The sequence below is a fragment of the Stegodyphus dumicola genome, chromosome 8 (assembly GCF_044657685.1).
Source record: "Stegodyphus dumicola isolate Sdum_Otavi_A_Nest chromosome 8, ASM4465768v1".
Classification (NCBI taxonomy): Eukaryota; Metazoa; Arthropoda; class Arachnida; order Araneae; family Eresidae; genus Stegodyphus; species Stegodyphus dumicola.
The window spans coordinates 83,280,427-83,300,367 of NC_140775.1; the positions used below are offsets into that span (position 1 = coordinate 83,280,427).

Below are 19,941 nucleotides of genomic sequence, written 5' to 3' on the forward strand. Positions count from 1 at the left end.
GCTTTGTTTGCTATGTGGTTTAGTAATACCATACCAACCTACTGGATCAATTTCACGCATATCCTTTAAAAAGTTTATTTTTTATTCCTTATTTGGCCTTTGTTGCTTATTTTTTAGCACTTACGTGGACAATACTTCAAAGCACAGAAAAACAAAAATTTAAAGTTCCATAATACGATCCCCCTTCCCATGTCTTTAACAGAAACTGTTGCTCGCTCAACTGTTGCGCAGTGGTTGCAAGACAAATTTTCGTAGGATGATACTTGATCTGTTTTATAATCCTTTTAATTTAACCATTTCTCGTGAGTATATCAAGTATATGAACATATATTTTAGTATATATTTAAAATTCCTTAAATAATAATAAATTATTGAAATTTGCAATTGTAAAATGTTCTTCATAAAAGATGAGAGCATAGGAAAACGGAAACTTTTACTTAAAATTCCGAATCAAATCGAGCAAATCTGGTTGCATAAACATAATGAATATTCGTCACAGAAATATAATACGTTTTAATTTTTTTGCAATTTCAGTTAAAATAATCTTTTCTGTAAAGTAATGCGATATTCTTGAAACAGTCGTATGTTTAAGTATGTATGCATGTGCATTTCAATTTGAATACGTATTTATTTTATGAAATACGTCTAACAGTATATATATATAACAAGAAAAAAAAATTCTGTACATTCTAAGGAAGGTTTAGTCGCACTTAAACGCCTTTTTTATGAGATTATATCACAAAACCAAGTGGATGTTCTAAAAGACAGTTCAGACGACAATCGGAAAGTATCCGAATTCAAGTCTAGATAGATAGTGACAGTGAAAGTGACGGAGGACGTGGCCATCACCCCTTTACTATTAAGTTAATTAGCATATAGGGCCACGTCCGCCTTTATACAGAGTAAAGCCTGAGAGGCCACATGGGAGGCTTGCACAAGGCGCCCAAACCCAACCCCTGGACCATCCGGTTGGCAGTTCTGCGAACCAAATGCCACCGGGTAGACAACCGTCCAAAGTGCCCGGGTCCAGTGATTTTGAATCTTCAAGAATAGCATTGTACATGACTAAACAAGGGAAGATATACATTAGTAGTTATTTACATGCTTCTGTTAATACATATTTGCTGACATGCAATCCAGCACTGTTACATACATATACTTTCTAAATACCTACATGACATTACCTTAATTTCTTTGGAATAAGAAGACAGAGCTAGTATATACACCTAGCAAATATAAAGCAAAACAATAAAGATAAAAATAAATAATAATAATAATAACAACATACATTAGGACACGCTTGCCCACACTATATACACACATCGCAGACATACCTAGATTACTTATGCTTGAATGATACTGATTTACATTGAAAGTTGCTGACATACTGACCAGTTATATTTACACATGGCATAAGTCTGGACCTATGTCCATTAGCTTATCAATTATATGAGTAATTTTGTTGGTCTGGTGTCGCTGCTTGACCATCTGTTGAATGCCTCCCTGTCCGTCTGCGGGAACGGAATGTGCATTCCCTCCGTGAGAGGACATTCATGAACGTAGTGTTCTTCTGTGCCCAGATCGCCGCAGCAGCACTGATCCGAATTGGAGATTCCAAATCTCTCAAAATATACTGGAAAGGGCCCATGCCCTGTGATGTAATACACCATTTGTGGCCGTGCAACCAGTAGTTCCCTATCTACTTTAGGCAGAAATGTATGCGCTCGGCGGCCTGTGTCTTCGTTGTTCCACGCAGCCTGCCAGAGTGCTAGAGCTGTGGCGCGCAGATTCCGTTTTAAATGTGAAACCGGCCATGGGATTTGTACTGGGACTGCTTCGACGTTATGGGCTGCTTCTTTTGCAAGCCGATCTGCAGTCTCATTACCATGATTCCCGATATGGGCTTTTGTCCATTCTAAATTAATTTTTAATTCTTTATGAGCACGGAGGTATTCCTGAATAGCTGCTATTATTGGAGAACTGTGGGTGGGGTTAAGGATGGCGCATAACGTAGACAGGCTGTCTGTTATTATGTAACTATTGTATAGCCTCTGCTGAATTATCGCTTGCAGTGCATAGCTTATAGCTGTGGCCTCGCTTTGGAAGACACTATTGTGCGCTTCCAAAGCGAGGCACTATTGTGCGCTTCCAAATGCCCCTTCCATTGGCTTACTATTCTACCCTCTTTAAGTGCTGCATATGCACAGCCCACACTGTCGTCTATTTTAGATCCATCCGTATAATAGGTAACATCTATGTTCGTGGATCTTGTGGTCTGCTTTAGGTTGACATTAACACCCCGTCCTTGCAAAGACGGGTGCCTGTCAAGGCTGATGACTACTCTTTCGAGGTTATCTGCAGTAAACACCTCTTCCCCAAATTGCGTTGTTTGGCCGAGTTGCTTGACTATCTGGTACGTAGCTTCCTTCTCGACACTAATCGACAAGGGTAGTATGCCAGCCAGGACTGCCACTGCATTGGTCGGGGAAGTTCTAAATGCTCTCGTGATATTTAATAAAAACGGCCGTTGGATGCTTTGCAAATGTTTTACTTTTCTGCCCTGCATCGGTAAGGCCCAGACAGTTGCTCCATACGTCACGATCTTCTCAGTGACGGTGTTATAGAGGATCTTGAGGATATGGGGGTTGAGACCCCAGCGATATCCTTTCATCATCTTGAGCTGCTGAGCGATGCTTGCTGTGCGCTGTTTTACAGAGAGCACATGCGCTATCCAATTCAGTTTGTCATCAAATATTATTCCCAAGTATTTGAGTTCTCTCTTGATTGCAAGTCGTTTCCCATTGAGCGTGATGCGTGGTTGTCGCGTTAGGGAGCCTCCCTTTTTTGGAATCAATAAAACTTGGGATTTTTCTTCGGCAATCTTCAACTTCAGCGTTGCACATCGCTCCTGAAAGAGGTCGCAGGATTCTTGGCAGTTTCTCTGCAATTGCTCTCTAGTGGGGCCTTGTACTATTAGTGCCGTGTCATCGGCATATGCAACTATTTTCATGTGACTTGGCCACGACTGTGTAAGTATACTATTGTACGTTAAGTTCCATAGGAAGCGTCCCGCGCAGGAACCCTGCGGACATCCCCTTGTTTGATTATTTTGTAGTATGCCACTATTATGCTGCAGAATTAGTTTTCGTTCTGCGAGATAGTTCTCCAGTGTCCGATAGATATTCCGTGGACAGCGTGAGTTCCTTAGTGCCCGTAGGATTGCCGGCCACCACAACGTGTCAAAGGCACTTTTGAGATCGACTGAGATGAACGCGGTATGATGACCGGACAATCTGTTTTGTAGGAGACATTCTTTAACCTTCATGAGAGCATGGACGGTAAGTCTAGATAGATATAGAAAGATCAGAAAACTGAATTTTGAAAACAAAAAAACAAAACAAAAAAAAAAAGCGCCTTATAACTGGATAGAGATTTCAGTTTCTTTTAACTGTTATGGCCCACCAGCGGCCGAGAGGTAAAGTCGCTGAACACTGGTAGTTCGGTTCGAGGTTTGAATCCCGCGAACGGGCTGGCTGCATGGGCGTTTTCGAGGTTTTCCCCATGTGCAACGTGTATACGAGTCAGTTTCCCTTAGAAAGTCCACCACGAAGGCATCCCTCCCCTTAGGCAGATATCCCTAGCGTGCTTTACCATAATTAAATAAACCAAACCTTTTAGCTGTTATGAATCTTTAACAGCGAAATATCACGAACGCCTGACAGTAGCTTTTGAATACAGTAATGCTATATTTCTGCTTCAAAAATATGAGTTTTAATTCTATTGACAGAATGATAAGCAAGGAAGAAAAGAATGAAAACTTATATATCACACAATATCAATATAAGATGGATACTTTCTTCGAATACCTACTACACTCAGCTTACAACCTTCAGATAAAAAGTAGAAAGTCTGAAGTGACAATAAAGTAGAAGCTGAGCGAAAATAAAAGCAAATGTAACAAGCTTTTTTTATTTACAGAAAGACCTGAATTAACAGTACATAAGCCTAAGCCAATTCTAATAATGTGAACATGGTAAGACTTTCTTTACTAACCCGACGTTCTCTGCGGAACAAAGTTAAATGTTAATTCCAACTTCTAAAATGCGTATTATTTCAATAGTTGTTTCAAGAAGTCAATTAATTAAGCTCACTTCATTAAAATTTCAGAAAATATGGTCGTAGTACTGCTAGGTATTCTGTAGCACTACATTACATACAAAAGCAACAGCATAAAGTGTACAGCACGTGCTTAGTTCTATCGGAAGTAATCTTTTGTTCAACGTCATGAATACATGTCTTTCAATATTATGCTAGCTGTTCTTGTGTAGATTAACATATAATTGTACTCATAGTTATTTCTCCTGGCACATTTATGACCAAGTATGGAAGCATAATGTTTGTTCAATATTGTGTATATCTGGTGTGATCTTCTTTAACTCATTGTTACAATTATATGACAACTGTTAATTGTACTGAAATCAACAAATTTCTTGGTTGAACTTTTGGATTTTATTACTATGATTTAGTACAAATTCCAGTACCTCTGAGTTATATGACTTGAATCTTACATGAACTGCACAATACTTTGTTTAGTACTATACAAAACATTTAGTACTGGATTTTGTAACATAAATTATGTTCATTTACACTTATATTTGGACTCTTGTGAACAGACTTGATTCTTTCATGACTAAAGCCTGAGTAAAAACTTTAAGGCCAGTAGAAATTTTTGAGAAAATGGAAACATTTAAACTGAGCAATTAAAATACCATTTGATTGATAATTATTGAGCTTAAGTAAAAGTAAAAAAAAAGTAGAAAAATTAATTTGCAAAAATGTTATTATTATAAAATATTACAGAACACACAGATGAATATTTGAGCCTGAGTAAAAACTTTAAGGCCAACATAGAAAATAACATATAAGAAAAAAATTGCAAATTCTTAGAAGGTTGTGTAGGAGCCATTTATTCGAATTACTTCAAATATTCTTGTTTTCATGTATGAAACGAGTTTTTAACAAAGGGTGGGGTCAGTTTCATACCATTCATCTTCGATAGTAGATTTCAGCTCAGTTGTTGATGCAAAATGTCTCCCATCTGCATAAACTCTTCTTGCTAAGTCACCCAAAAGGTTCTCGATTGGGTTGAGGTCAGGTGATCTAGCTGGCCATTTCACAGTTTCAACATTGTTAACTTGGAACCAATTTTTTGTGCTGTTACTCGAATGGATCGATCTCTCGACTCGAATGGATCATTGTCTTGCTGATATTTCCAATTTTCTCCAGCAAGACATTCAGCATTTGGTAAAAAAAGATTTGTTAGGACATTTTGGTATCCTTTTGAATTCATTCTACCTGAAATGAATGCAATTGAGCCCACACCATTGTAAGCAAAACAGCCCCAAGTCATGACAGACCTCCACCTAATTGGCGCTTGGATAATATTTCTTTTTCATTTCTTATATCATGCCAGTAGAAATTCCAGCCATCTGTTCGATCCAAATTCAATTTTTTTTTTTTTCGTCAGAAAAAATGACTTCTATCCATTGGTTGTCCCATGGCATGACTTCCTGGCGAAAGTTCAAACGCTCTATTTTGTGTCTCTGCAGTAACTGAGGCTTAGTCAATTTTGCTGTATACGTGAATCTTTTAGACCTTCTAATTGTGTTATAAATCGTTTCTTGACAAACTTTTAAACCTGTCGTCGGAATCAGTTTCCTGGTTGAGTACTTTCCAGTAGATACAAGTTGGCAAACTCTTCTTTCACCAAGCGAGGACAAAGCTTTAGGTCTTCCCCCAGAATTCTTTTTACCATAATTGGCTTTCAGTTAAAAAAAATTATTGACTACAGTCTTTGATCTTCCTATCTTTATCGCAATAGCACGACTACTCATTCCTGTTGAAGACAAAGCTTCGATCTCTCCTCTTTCACGATCAGTGAACTTCTTACCCTTCGCTATCTTCACAAAGATCACCAATACTTCGAAGAAACGTATGCCAAATATGAAAATTGCAGCGTTGTCACAAGCTAGTAGTTGCAATGGTAATTACACGATTATATTATATTTATTTTTAAAAAATGACTGGTGGCCTTAAGGTTTTTACTCGGGCAGAAATACTAACTTTAAATAACCACATGTTTCTCATAATTATGTATTTACAAATTATGTTTATAGCATTTATTTCTTATCAATGAACTTTAATAATTAATATTATTTGAATCCCTTTTATTTCATTTTACATTTTCTCAAAAATTTTTACTGGCCTTAAAGTTTTTACTCAGGCTGTATATACTTCATTTCAATAGCATGCAGATTCTGAACAGGGTGTTGATCCTTATTGTTCATTTACCTGTGTTTTTCTATTATATATGTATATCTGACATTTATCTAACTATGATCTTCTACTTTAAAAGTTTTGCATTTATTGTTACCATGTTTGTTACTGTAGACAGCTGTCAATTACTGTCTTAACTATTCTGGAAAATCTAAATATAATAACTTCAGATGTATTTCTTCAACGTATTGTTACAAAATGTACAGGCGCGGTGAGATGGCTTCCCCGCAAAGCAGTTTTAGGGTTGCCATAAAATAGCAAAGAGAGCAGAGTTGCCACATTTGGCGAGAAATCGCCCGTTTGGCGAAAAAAATTAGCGATATGTCATGGACGGATGGAGAACCTTCTGGAACGAATTCTTACCGGTTTAGCCCAGAATGTTCTCGAACACAGGGCGAAAGCTACATAAACCCTGCTGGTCCGCAGTCAGTTAGTGTGCGTCTCTCATCGAGTGTGTGTGTGCCTGTCTAGCGAGCTGATAGTCAGTCACTGAGCGAGTGTCTCGAGGTCTAGCGCCGAGGTGGTCGTCGAGTGCATCGAGAGAGTCTTTTAGTGCATCGCAAATTAGTGCATCGTCGAGTTTTGTCTTAGACTGTGCTGAGTCGAGAGCTATACTCTTGTGTATCGTCCAGTCCATCGTGTGGAGAGCCTCAAGAGTATGGGGAGTTCCGAGAACAACCAAGCAGAGTTGGGAGCTGTACTCGGGTGCTTTGCAGTGAAGCTGTCTCCACCGTTATTGCCTGACAGTGTGAAGGCTGTGTCACTGATTGTTCCAACGTGTTTAGAGTAGATCTCCGATGACTGTAAAAAGTGTTATTAGAGCTGTCCTGATTAACATTGGCTAAATAAAGTGTGTTTCGATACTTCATCAAGTGTCGTCGTTATTCACTCCAAATCTACAAACCCCGTACGAACGTGAACGAAGAAAATAACGCAACAACTGGTGTCAGAAAAGGAAAAACGTAACAGTATGCAATATACCCAAACAACTCTGTATTTTGTACAAATGTAAATTTGAAATTTTGACTTTGACAATTAATGCCTGACTGATCTGTTTTGGCTCCGACCTAAGGTTGTGGCCAGCAGATGGTTTTACTTCTGAGTAACATATTTCGTTTGTTGCCTTTAGGCTAACTTATGTCGGAAGTTGCTCAGTAGGTCAATGTTGTTGTAGTATTACATTCGCCCACAATGCACACGACTTTTATACACGGATCGGTTCTAATCGGATTAATAATGAATGAACCGTCAGCTTTGTTGCTGATTGGACAATTACCAGAGCAGGCTCAGAATCGTGAAATAAAGATTTTGAAAGCTGCCGCGAATACCAATGAAGAAAATGTCCTCGAAAACAATGCAAAGTGAATAATTTAATTTTATTTAGCTCTAATCACATTATGACTATCAAGAGGAAGCTACCTAAAATAATATTTGAAATTTTGGTAAATACACTGCTAGAAAACAAGTGCTAAGAATATATAACAGCAATAATAAAGTTGATAACGAGGAATTTTTTCCAAAATAAACTTCTATTTTGTGCCCCGCATATACTATGTAAAAATTTAGTTTATACTCCTTATATTAAATAAAACTTTAATTTATATTATGGCTTAATAATGAAGATGATGAACATGTCCATTTTTAAGGATATTACTTCTGTTTTCGTACTAAGTATATAAATTTTTAAAGAAATTATATAAGTCTACGGATTTGCAAATGCGTTCTTTGCTTTATTTATACACAAAATGTAATTTAAAAAATTTCAACTCCGTCACATAATTTTTTTTAATTGTTTAGGAATTAAGATCGATTTTTAGGGTCTTTAGTTTCACTATGCGATGAAAAATACGTAAATGTCCCCTTTTTTTTAATAGGTTAATATGTAAAACATAAACGTTTGTAGAATCTGAAAGAATAAATTTGTACTCCCCCCCCCCCCCCGCTTATCCGTCTTTTAGGGAAAGCTCTAACTTTCTCTCACCTTAACAACAACAACAACAACAAAACAAAAAAAACAAAAAAAACACTTTCCCCGGCTTTTTAGTCTCTGGATTTTCCAGGTCATTGAAAACCCTGTCACGATGATTTACCGGTTTCAAAAGTTAATTTCTGTCCTATAACTTCATTTCATTTTATAAAGCTATTGGTTAACAAACACATGCCTTAATACAATGTTTATAAAAAGAAGCTGAAAAATCGTCAGCATGGAATATCTTTCACCATTTTTTCAAATGTTTGATATAAGACTGCAATAATACAATTATGTGAACGTATATATAATACTCCCTCTCCAAAAAACGTTTACTCTATGCGATATATATATTTACTGAATTACATTTATATGAACATACATAAAACCTCCATAGCAATTATAAAGCGACATTAACACAAACATAACATACAGCTACATTAAATACTTACAGTAGTGAATATTATAAATATTATGAAGACGAATGTTTCTGCCTGTTGGAAACTGTATCCGTCTTATATGCACACCCTTTTTCAAAAATATATTAAGATCTAAGTGGAAGACAAATGCGCGAATGTACAATTAAAATTATATGAATTGATTACAATTAAAATTATATGCCTAGATTGGCGTTGATTTTTGAAAAATAATCTTCGATAAAATTTCACTCAAAATCTATTCCAATCTAAAAACGTTTATTTCCCAATCTAAGTAAGAATAAGTCTGATATGCTATGTTTTCTTAGACGGAAAATTTCCTTCTCCCAAAAGTAAAATACAATCAAAATCTCGAGGTCTAACGCCATCTCGTATTTTGAATCGGATAGGATTATTTTACTATTGTAACACATACTAAATCTATCTGTTGAAAGACATGGATGCTTTCAGTGAGGACTTTCTCAAAAAACTGCAAGGTATTCACGTTACACAGCAGAAAAACGATAAATACGTCTATGCAGCCACTTCGTTTGCTAGGATTTAAAGCCGGATCGAAATTTTAATATTCCACACCCCACTCAGGACAATAAAAAATTATACGTAAAAGACCAATATTCCTAAAAATACTCAGAAAATAAATCAAATAGCTTCACAAGGGTAATTAAGTATTTTAGCAATATTATTCCCCCTCCCGATTTTTATTACTCATAATTACAATAGTAATTTCATTATTCCTATTAAATACACCATTTTATATAAATCAAAAACTAAAAAGATTACTTCCAAAAATAAGCAACTGTACTAAGAATTTATACCTTGAATAATAAGAACTTGCAATGAGCAAGAATAAGAAATAACAATAACAAAATACTTAATACATACCTCTGCGAAGGAAACTTATCCAATATTAAATGTATGTGTGGGCCCATTCCAGAAGTTCAGAAAAGAAATATTTTGCTATTCGTATACAAAGAAAAAATATCGTAGAATGGTGGGAGAAGATTTTTTTTCTCTACACGGTGCTTCAATAGAAGTACCATATATTGCAATGTTTCAACAACAATCAATAATAGAGCATCCTTATCTTCGCCCATCTACAAATGGCAGCATTCGGAGAAGCGGGAACATAAACTGCTCGAAACAAGCCCTAACTAATTTTCTTCATTGAGGCAAGGGCATTATGTCTGTCACGTACGCATGTACCGAAAAAAGTAAAGGTCTGTCTCCCTTTTCTCTCTATCGTGTGATGTTGTTATGCACCAGGCATGAAAAAAAGAAACGAAATGCGTGTACCCCTTTTTAGAAGAGAAAAAGAAAGAAAGTAAGAGTGGCTTTAAGTGAATGCGATTTGACAAAAGGCACGTTTGTCTTTACCAATTACGTATTGAAATTGAAACTCACAGGACAGACACTGCCCGTTTCAGAAGCTGCACGTTGTTGCCAAGTTCATATGCGAATTTTCTTTCCCGTAATGGATACGGTAATATGTACAGCAGGCTTGGAAAATGTTTAAGTTCCTTTGAATATAAGACGGCACTCATATTAATGATAGATATTGACATTTTACAACATAAAAGAGCGTAACTAATTGCGATTTTCATGTAACTGGAATGGAGAGGAAGTCAAAATATCCTTTTAGATCCTACGCTCCATAACAAAGAATTAAAAACTTGGTGTTTTCTGATAAAACGCTAAAACAGTACGTCGTAATTCGACGATGTTCTGTTAGGGACCATTTTACTTTCTCCTCTTCACGATTTTTATCATAGTAACTGCGATATATTCCATAAATTTGGCTGTGGTGCAGCAGTTTAACGAATGTAGGCAGAAGGGAGCAAACATAATTTGAAGAATATTGTTTTATGCATGTTTTATAAATTATGAGTTCGACTCTCATCTTAAGACACAGCACTGTGAATGAGAACTTAATTCTCAATTTTCCATTAATTAACTTTTTATAAAAATTTCACTAAATGCATAACTTGGTTGTTAGAACACTCTTGTTACAACAGACCGGATAGCAAGAATACACACGAAATTAGGAAGGTATATAGGGCAGCTGTTTATGTCTAGCCTAAAAGACTCGCTTAGTTTTCTGATCAGACAATTAAAAAGGATGATTATGCCCTATTTTAGGCAATCAGTCTTTCTTAAAAATCGTCTCATTTAAGCCACTCTTGAAGTAGGCACAATGAATTCAAGATAGTGCCCTTTACTATGCATATTTTGCAACCAACATGGATTAAACCAACTTACTATGCTTTATAAAAAGCACGCAATGTCGCAAACAAAAATATTTCAGATTTTACAATTATGACAGATGACACAATGTTCGCAAACAAACTTGTAACTAGTTGTTATATCACGTCTTCAAATCTCATAAAAGTCTCTCTGTGAATAAATATAATGGGAAGAAGTCTGAAATGACACAATTACTGATATTCCTTTTCTACATATTTGTAAAGAGAAAGAAAATAGCTGAAGTGGCAAGATTTTTATACGACTTTCAGAAAAACAGAAGTGGGAAAAAATGAAGTTCAGCATAATGGAAAAAGATTATGAAAGATCGTTCTTTAACGATGCGAGGATCGCGGTACACATTTTGGGCTAAACAGGGTCTAAAGAAAAAAAAAATATATATATATACAGTGATAAGAAAAATTTTCCCCAGTTTGCTACAACATGATAATTACATTACATCAGGTGAGTAAGTTAATCGAACATTCTTCTAGAATTATTGTCCCCCAAGAAGGAAAGAAATAAGACAACGCATACCTTTATGCAAACAGAACTACACACAAACAAATGTTTTCACTCAACAATTCTTCAAAAGACATTCTTCAGATTTTTCTTTCAATCTATTGACATTTTTATACAATAAACATTTATTTCAAAGAACACTTTTTTCCAATTCTGCATTAAATTACGTTCATATAAAAATGAGGAGGCAGCATTTATTTCCTATTTGCCTCTCTCAGTCGCAACATAACTGATCAAATAAAATTTTTAAGCATAATATTTATTTACTATATAATTAGCGAGGCTGTGTTAATCGCTGGGATATAATGTTATGTAAATAAGCAATTGCATAATTTCTTAGGCATAGAGTTCGTTTCCAAAATTTTGCTGGTTGGTTAACCCTAGTTTTGCAAAGTATAATCTCTATCTCCCGTTTCTTTCTGAAATGAAAAGCTTCTTTCTCGCATTTCTTCCATAATAATCGCTTTCATGTAAAACATTACCTATTATATGTACATTACATGTATTTTTTACTTGTCAGGATAAAAGGCTGCAACTTTTTTTAAAAAAATTAATTCTCTGATAATGACACGTTTTCTCCTTGTGGAAAATGTTCGAAACTGCCCAGTCTAACCTTATTCTCTCTTGAACCTGTTTCTTGTAACTTTCTTCTTTCTAACTTCTTGTAACTTCACATAGTCGAATTACCTGTTACGCTTCATGATTATTTCTTAAATACTGCATATTTTCCTTTCTCGTGTGTTGCTTATATTGGACACCTTCATCTGAAAGCTGACGCTACTCACAACTCTTGGGAACACTCCTCTTCGTAGCTGTCTACCCGGATTTTCTCCTAGTGCTATAGATGAAACCAGACGTATGATGACTCTAGCTGCTACAAAGGTAAAGGACCACTTTTCTCCTTTTCACCATCCAAGACCTCCTCTTCTTTCTAAGGCTCCATAAGGAACTCTGTAATTGCTCTGAGAAATACTGCTTAGGTAGTAAAGCCCTAGAATAATACAGCACTATTGCAGTGGGAGAAACGAAGACAGAAACGGAGTATGGAATAGTTGCTTTTGAGCAGGCTATAAGTCAATGAAGTCAGGAAGAGCAAACTCTGTATTATAATAACCTTGATTTACATGTTCATTCAGGATAATGTAATTTGTAAATGTCTCACAAAGAAGATCGTCGAACTTGGTTATGCCTTAATTTCGATAACATCAACTGCTGTATTAAACTCTCCTTGAAAGTTATAAACACCTTCTATAAAACAGGCCATTTCATAAACATTCTGTGAATAATAAAACGAACTTCGTTCGCTTACGTGCTGCTGTTTTATGTAACATCTTCTCTAAACACATAAAGATGGTGATTATGATGCCACGCTGATTTAATGATTCCCTTTTACTTTGGGCAGAAGTTTGCACAGAACTTGAATCATCCTGTATAAAAACTCCGATAAACTGTGAATATTCCTTAAGACAATATAAGTGAAATAAACAATTTACACACACACAAGGGGGATTTACTTTTAGAATTTCCTCCTTTAGTACTTTATTTCGTTTAAAGAAATTTTAATTACTAAAATTAAATTTAAAAAATACAAAAGTTTATACAGTTGCGCTCATGCGGGTTCGTAACGGATTGAATGTGCAAAGAATTGATGGTAGCTTGATAAAATTTACTTTATCAAAAGAAACACTTCACAGTTCTGCAACTCTCTACAGAAATACTAATACAACTCTTCACAATATCACAGAGCACAATCACCAGTTACGCTTCAAACTACTAATAACGTTTAAATACAATGCAATGCAATGAAAGCGCATCTAAAACGGATATCTGTCGATACTCCGAAATCGCTCTGAACTAACAATTCAGAAACTGATGCTCTCTCCGGTCTTACATAGTTTTCTCCCAGCGGCCAAGAAATTTTTAGTACTTTTCGAAATTACTGGAAGGCATATGAGGGCCGAATACGGTTACAGCTACAAAGAAGATAAACTAGAGTTATTCAATTACAATACCCATTACAATTATACAAGGACCGGACCCAAAAGTCGCTAAATGGTCGCCAAACCCATCGCCAGCTTGTCGACATCTCGCCAATTTAGAGAGACTGCCATTTATTCAATGTTAAATAGACCGGCCACAGTATTCTTATTTCTCCGGGAGAGCAATGTTTCTTTACATTCTCATGTTACATTACACAGAAAAAATACAACAATTTCACACAAAATTTCACTCCAATTATCTATATATGTGCAAAATTCGTAACAGTATTGAATTCGATCCATCCTGTATCATATCACTTAATGTAAAACAGATAACGGTAAGCACTCAACAATCTGGGAGTTCGGTTTTCCAGTTTCGATTATCAACATCGTATTGATACCGAAGGACACACCTCTTTTAAGCGTAGGAGTTTCGATAACCCAATCCAGCTGCGTCAGCGGATATGAAACAAGTGTTGAAATTTGCTGAGCGATGACAAATTTGTTCATATCTATTTTCTGCGATAGCTGAAATATTTCACATCTCGAAAAAACGAAAATCCTCTCTTAATCGCATTCTGATATATCTTCCGAGCAAATATATCGTTATTCTTTCTGCCTACTTTTCAATATTGAGAAAACTAACGAAATAATTGCGACATTAAACGAAAAAATAATAATCACACTTAACTAACACTAAAACCAGTGGTTAATAATTATACTAAAAAAGTGCGCTGATATTTACAGTTAGTAATCGCATGAACAAAACAAAAATGTAATTTCTCTCTTTGACGTACTAACATATGCTAATTACCAAATTTCGAAAAGATACTCGGACAGTACTATTTAAAGACGCATTGAAATAAATACAGTAAAGTTTCTTAGGGCGAACATCTCCCAGTGATAATCACCTCAAAAAGATTTTTCCCCCCTTGTTTATTAGCCGGTACCCTATCGTCAAAACTGCAATCCCTGACTGATTTCTATCAGCGTTCGGAAAACCTAGAAGCCATACCCTATTTTTCTATAAAGCTACGATTATTTTGGTGGGAGCGGGTATTTGATTATAATAAAGCGCACGACAGTTGGTCTGCTTAAATGGGAGGACTTTCTAAGGAAAACTGATTTCGAATGCGCCTATCAAAAATTACCGCCAGAAACAAAAAATCTTGTTTCATCGATTCTATTGACACAGAAACTGTGTGTTGGTAGCAGTTAATACACTACACTTTTATTCATTTTTTAAATTAAGTTAGCTAATATACTTTAAACGAAAATATGAGAATTTTTAGAAAGATTTTTATTTTAAATTTTAAATATAAGAATTTTAAGAATTGTTTATAAAGAATATAAATACCATATTTATTACTATGAGCAGAATTTCCCACATAACATTTTAGAAAGGAATACAGAAAATGGAAAACACTCCGTGACAATCGGCCCATGTTCTACATAGTGTTAGCGACTATGAGAGAGAGCAAGTAATGTCCTCTAGAAAATATACTTTCTTTTTTAGGGGGAGGGAACTGCATCATCTCTATTAGACCTTTCGCAAAAGACGTCTGTACGTTCGTTACATATAGTGAAACCTTCCTCAAACGATCCTTCCAGACTGTTTGGACTTGGTCAGTTTAGAGAACATGACCATCAATCCGTCATTTAATTATACTCTCAGTTTTTTTTATAGATTTAATTAAATGTAATGCAACAGAATTCATCAAAACAGCAATAAAAATGGTACCGTCTAGAAAAAAAGTATATTTCAGAGAATAAGAATTCTCTTTTCCTTCGTCCTGGTCGATAGCATAGTAAAGAATATGCACAGAATGTCACGCAGTTTTGTAACAATTTTCTTATTTCATTTTGTAATGAATACTACCTATGATAATAAATGTGATGTCTGCATTCATATAATACACTTTTTTTTTTTAAATTCTTCTATTTTTTCTCACTTTCTTGAGAAAACTTCTCTCACTTTTCTCGAGAATTCTTCTGCTCCTTCTCACGCTTGTTTTCTTTTTCTTTATACTGCTATAGCTTAACATGTATACGGCCAATGTAAGGCAAACATCCTAATCTACTTGTATATAAATAAAAAAGAATGTCCTTTGTCTTTCATACAAGTCTACAGTTTTAATCCGATATTGATGAAATTTGGCACAATAGACCTGAAACAAAAAGGTCTACATAAAATTTCTGAAAACCACGCCAAGGGATCCACATTTTTCATATATATATATATATATATGTTAAATTAACGAACTTTTGATTAAAAACTCAACGATCTGAAAGCTTTGTGTTGCTACTCTGCAAAGTGTGATATATTTATGTTTCAAATTGAATCAGAAAAATCGGTGATATAAAAGAAGTGTGTTGTCAATAGGGAAAACATAATATGCTTGTCTTTCGAATTTAATGAACAAGGTCAGCGATTTAAGCGAAATGTGTTGCCATTTCCCGAACGGAAATACTTTTACCTTCCATGCGACAGTGTTGCGTTTCTTTCAAATTTATTATTTTAATAGATGGCGCTATGTTCGTTTACTTTTTTAAAACAGTTTGGAAACTTCAAAGAGAAATTAGGTAGGTGCCCTTTCTATCAATTTTTTATGAATATTTCGAAAACCATGAAGAAATAGGTCAAACTGGATGGTGAATTTGAAAAGTTCTTTTCCGAAAAAGGATATAACCGATAACAAAGCAAGTATCAGCTCTTAACTAAAACCATTATAAAGCGCCTTATTAATTTTACACTGTTTTACAGTTTTATTTGGGCTTATGGTGGCGTAGCCAAAGGGAGGGGGGCATCTGTTCCCGGTGCAGCATACAGGGGCGCCAAATGTATGTTGCGAAGTTTTAGAACTAAATAATTCCCATTTTTGGCAAACAGGAAGGGACGCGAAATTTTCGGTTGTACCCGGGAGCTGAAAACCCCTAAGCTACGACTCTGCGAGCTGGGTAAAATTTTGCACTATTCAGCTTAAACTAAAATAGCAGGAAAATCACTGTCAACCTGATTTTTTTTTTTTTTTTAAACTATCCCCGTGTTTTAAAATCAGTCGTCTTCAACCTGTGTTCCGCGAGTCAAAATAAAAATTCGAAAAGAAGATTATAAAGCGCTGACACTAGTCGACAAGCGTTTATTAACTAAAAAAATATTAAGATACATTTAGTTATAAATTAGTTTTAAAACTTAATACAAGGTCATCATATCATCATACGTTCATCATTTTGCAAAACTAAACAGTTTTGTACAGGAAAATGAATTGAATTTAGACAAGTGTTAAAAATTATACAAAAAGCATTTTTTTTTTTTTCTCCCAGTTGAAGGAAGCTATACGAGAATGCGACTGCATTTAAAATCAATACGGCTACACTTAGCCAGTTTGTCTGGAGAACCAGCTAATGCTATTAATGAGTAAATTACGTTAATTTTATGTTAAAATTGTTTATTAAAGTATACAAATACTTCTCTTTAATTGTCTTTACGTAAAGTACCTTTAACATATTGATCTACTTTTAGGATATATTTTTCTAAGAGTGGGATGGAATTCCCCGAATTTCGTGAGTCGACAAAGTTTGAAGACCACTGTTTTAAAGAAGCCTCTTCATAATGCGTAAAACCTTGACAACGTCAGAAACTTCAGCTGGTAAAACTCTTGAAAAAAAAAGAAGAAAAGAAAAAATAAATTGATACATAGATTTGCCTTTAATAAAGCAATTTTATAATGCATACATGCAGTTATTTTTTAGAGGTGTTCTTTATTATCATGAAGACCAGTAAATTTAACTTTTCTGAACTGAAGTATCCTACCGTATGAAGATAAAATTAGCAACGGGTATTAGTATAATATATAAACATAACGTTTGGTAGATTTTATACGAATGTTCTATTCCAGAAGTTCTCATGTTTTGTTTAAAAAAGAAAATAATCAGCAGTTAGAAGCAATAACAATAATTTTCATGTTAGACTTTAACGCTAAGTTGAAAATTTTATTTTAACACACATACATACACAAATGTATACACGTCTATGTTTTAAACTAAAAGGTACGACTGTAAGCATGTACGGATTAACAAAGAATCAATGTGGGAAGAAGTACTGTGAATAAATTTCAAAGAAATAATCTAGGAAGATAGTTCCCAAAGAAACTGTTCCAAAAAAAATAAGCTGAACTAACTAGAATGGACAAAGATAAATTAAATCTCTCAGCTCATAGTTAAGGAATGAGATTTCAGTACGATAATTCAAACTGAAAATCTTAACGCTCTAGCTTTATTGAAATTTTAGAGTAGAGAACGCTAGTCACAATGATTAACGAAAAACTTTTTTTTGGTTAGTCATAAAGCCATGTTTTGTTTTGGGGAAAAAAAAACCCAATATGTTCCATAACAAAACAAAGTTTCAATCAATAACTTTTTCATTATCTTATTATACACCTGCTGACGTCAGAGGCGGCATCTGTGAAAAATATGTGATATTTGTGTTCTAAAACGATGACGCTGATGTTTGTTTATAGCGCCACCTTGCGGCCACTTGTATGAGTTTGAGTGTGTTCTTAGACGCCGCCGAGAGATGTGAACTAATTATGCGTCTTTTTGAGTAATTAATAAATTTTAGTATGCAGTCCATTTTTTTTATTTCTTGTGTAAAGTGAGTTATTTAATTATGAGTTTTACTGAGCTATTAACGGGTCCATTTTTTGGTCCTCACCCAGCCGGAGTTATACCAGTAGTGAAAACGTGTGTTTCAAATTCTTCGAATGTGTGTCAAAGTCGGAAGACAAATGTCGTGGAAGGAAAACTTGCAGATTACTCTTAAATAGAAGGTACGTGGCCTTAATTGTAATAACTGTGTAATTGAAAAAGTAGATTCAAAATGTTTAAAAGTGCAAAAAAGGAAGATTATAAGCGTCTTGCTGTAGAGCTGAATTTAGACATTTCAGAATCAAGAACTATATCAGATTTAATTCATATAATCAAAAACAGTGAAAGGTATAAAAATGACCCTGTATTAGTTGAAGGTATAGCAAATAATATTACCGACGAAAGAAAAAGTGACGAGAGCCGATTGCTCGAACTAGAGAAATTGAAAACGGAACTAGAACTTGCGAAGTTGCGAGCAGAATCAAAGAGTGAAAACCTCATAGAATATGAGAAAAGAGAAAAAGTAGAATCTCTTGACTCGCTTATTAAAAGTATACACAACTAAAATTCCAATTAGATTGGAAGGTTGGGGTTATTTCTTTTCACCGTTAGAAAGGGCGTTCATTTCAAAAGGTGTTCCAGAGAAATATAAATCGCAAATTCTTCTAAATTTGTTAAGAGAAAAAAAACCTCAAATGTTATTACATACATTAAAAATGACAAATTAGGAGATTATTCGAAGGTTAAAGAAATAGTGCTAAGAGAATTCGAACCATTCCCCAAATTTGTTTAGAAAATTTTAGGAAGACATAACGAATGACGAATGAAACTTATGTGCAGTTCGCGTCCAGATAAACTACGAGTTGGGATTATTATTTGAAACTAAGACAGGTAAATGACTTTGAAACATTAAAACAATTAATGGTTTCTGATAAAATATGTCAAACACTTGATAAAGAGGTTACCGTATTTGACGGCATATAAGACGCACTTTTTTTCTTAAATTTGGTCTCAAAAAAGTTACCTGGGTCTTATACGTGAAGGACACAGTCTTATACGTGAAGGTAATTGCATTCAATAATTGTTTATTTGGCTTTTATGAAACGTGAGAACTAAAAGAAACCACGCTATTGAAACTTTTTTTCCTTGTGTGTGGCCGTCTAAATAAGGGTACGTCTTACATGCCGTCAAATACGATACGTGTTTTATAATTGTAAGGAAATAAAATTCTTAGTTTAAACCTGTAGAATTAGCGAAGGAGATAGATTTATATTATACATCAAAGGGAAAACCTGTAGTGGATAATTCTAGGTTGAGTAATAAAAACAGTTATCCTAAAAATATGTCAAAGTTTTTTCTAACTGATGTAAAAAATGCGAAACGTATTTTATCATGCAATGAAATTCATCCTTTGTACAAATGCCCTGTTTATAAAAACATGACAGTTAGCGATAGAATTGGGCTAGTGAAATCGAAACATCTACGTTTCAACTGCTTAGGAAATCATAAAGTGATTCATTGCAGCAATAAATTCCTTTGCGATATTTGTAAAAAAAACATCACGTAACTCTTCATTTCCCTAGCAAACAAAAAAGAAACAAAGAGGTGGTTTCGCAGATGGTGAGTCGTGAAAATAAAAATATTCCTTCGAATTTGGACGCTTCGGCTCCATCATTTGAACCTCTGCATGCTAAAGCGAAGTACTGACCAAAATTTATTCTCAACAACGTGCAATCTCGCGAATGAATTAAAAGCTGTCTTACTCAGCACTTTTTTTTTTTTTTGTTTAATTAAAGATGCATCGGGTAACTTT

The 19,941-nt window shown here is 34.8% G+C and overlaps 1 protein-coding gene across 4 annotated transcripts in view; it reads right to left on the minus strand.

The window, feature by feature from the left end:
- The window catches only part of Gprk1 (G protein-coupled receptor kinase 1), a 368,709-nt gene that overhangs the window by 204,809 nt on the left and 143,959 nt on the right, over window positions 1–19,941 (minus strand). The window contains exon 1 of one of the 4 annotated variants that reach the window (XM_085822050.1): window positions 9,625–9,776. The exons of the other annotated variants lie outside the window; for them this stretch is intronic. Within the exon in view, the coding sequence (XP_085678176.1) occupies window positions 9,625–9,671 (47 nt within the window). The 5' untranslated portion in view covers window positions 9,672–9,776. Of the gene's footprint in view, window positions 1–9,624; window positions 9,777–19,941 lie in introns of those variants that run through there. 4 annotated transcript variants of the gene reach the window in all.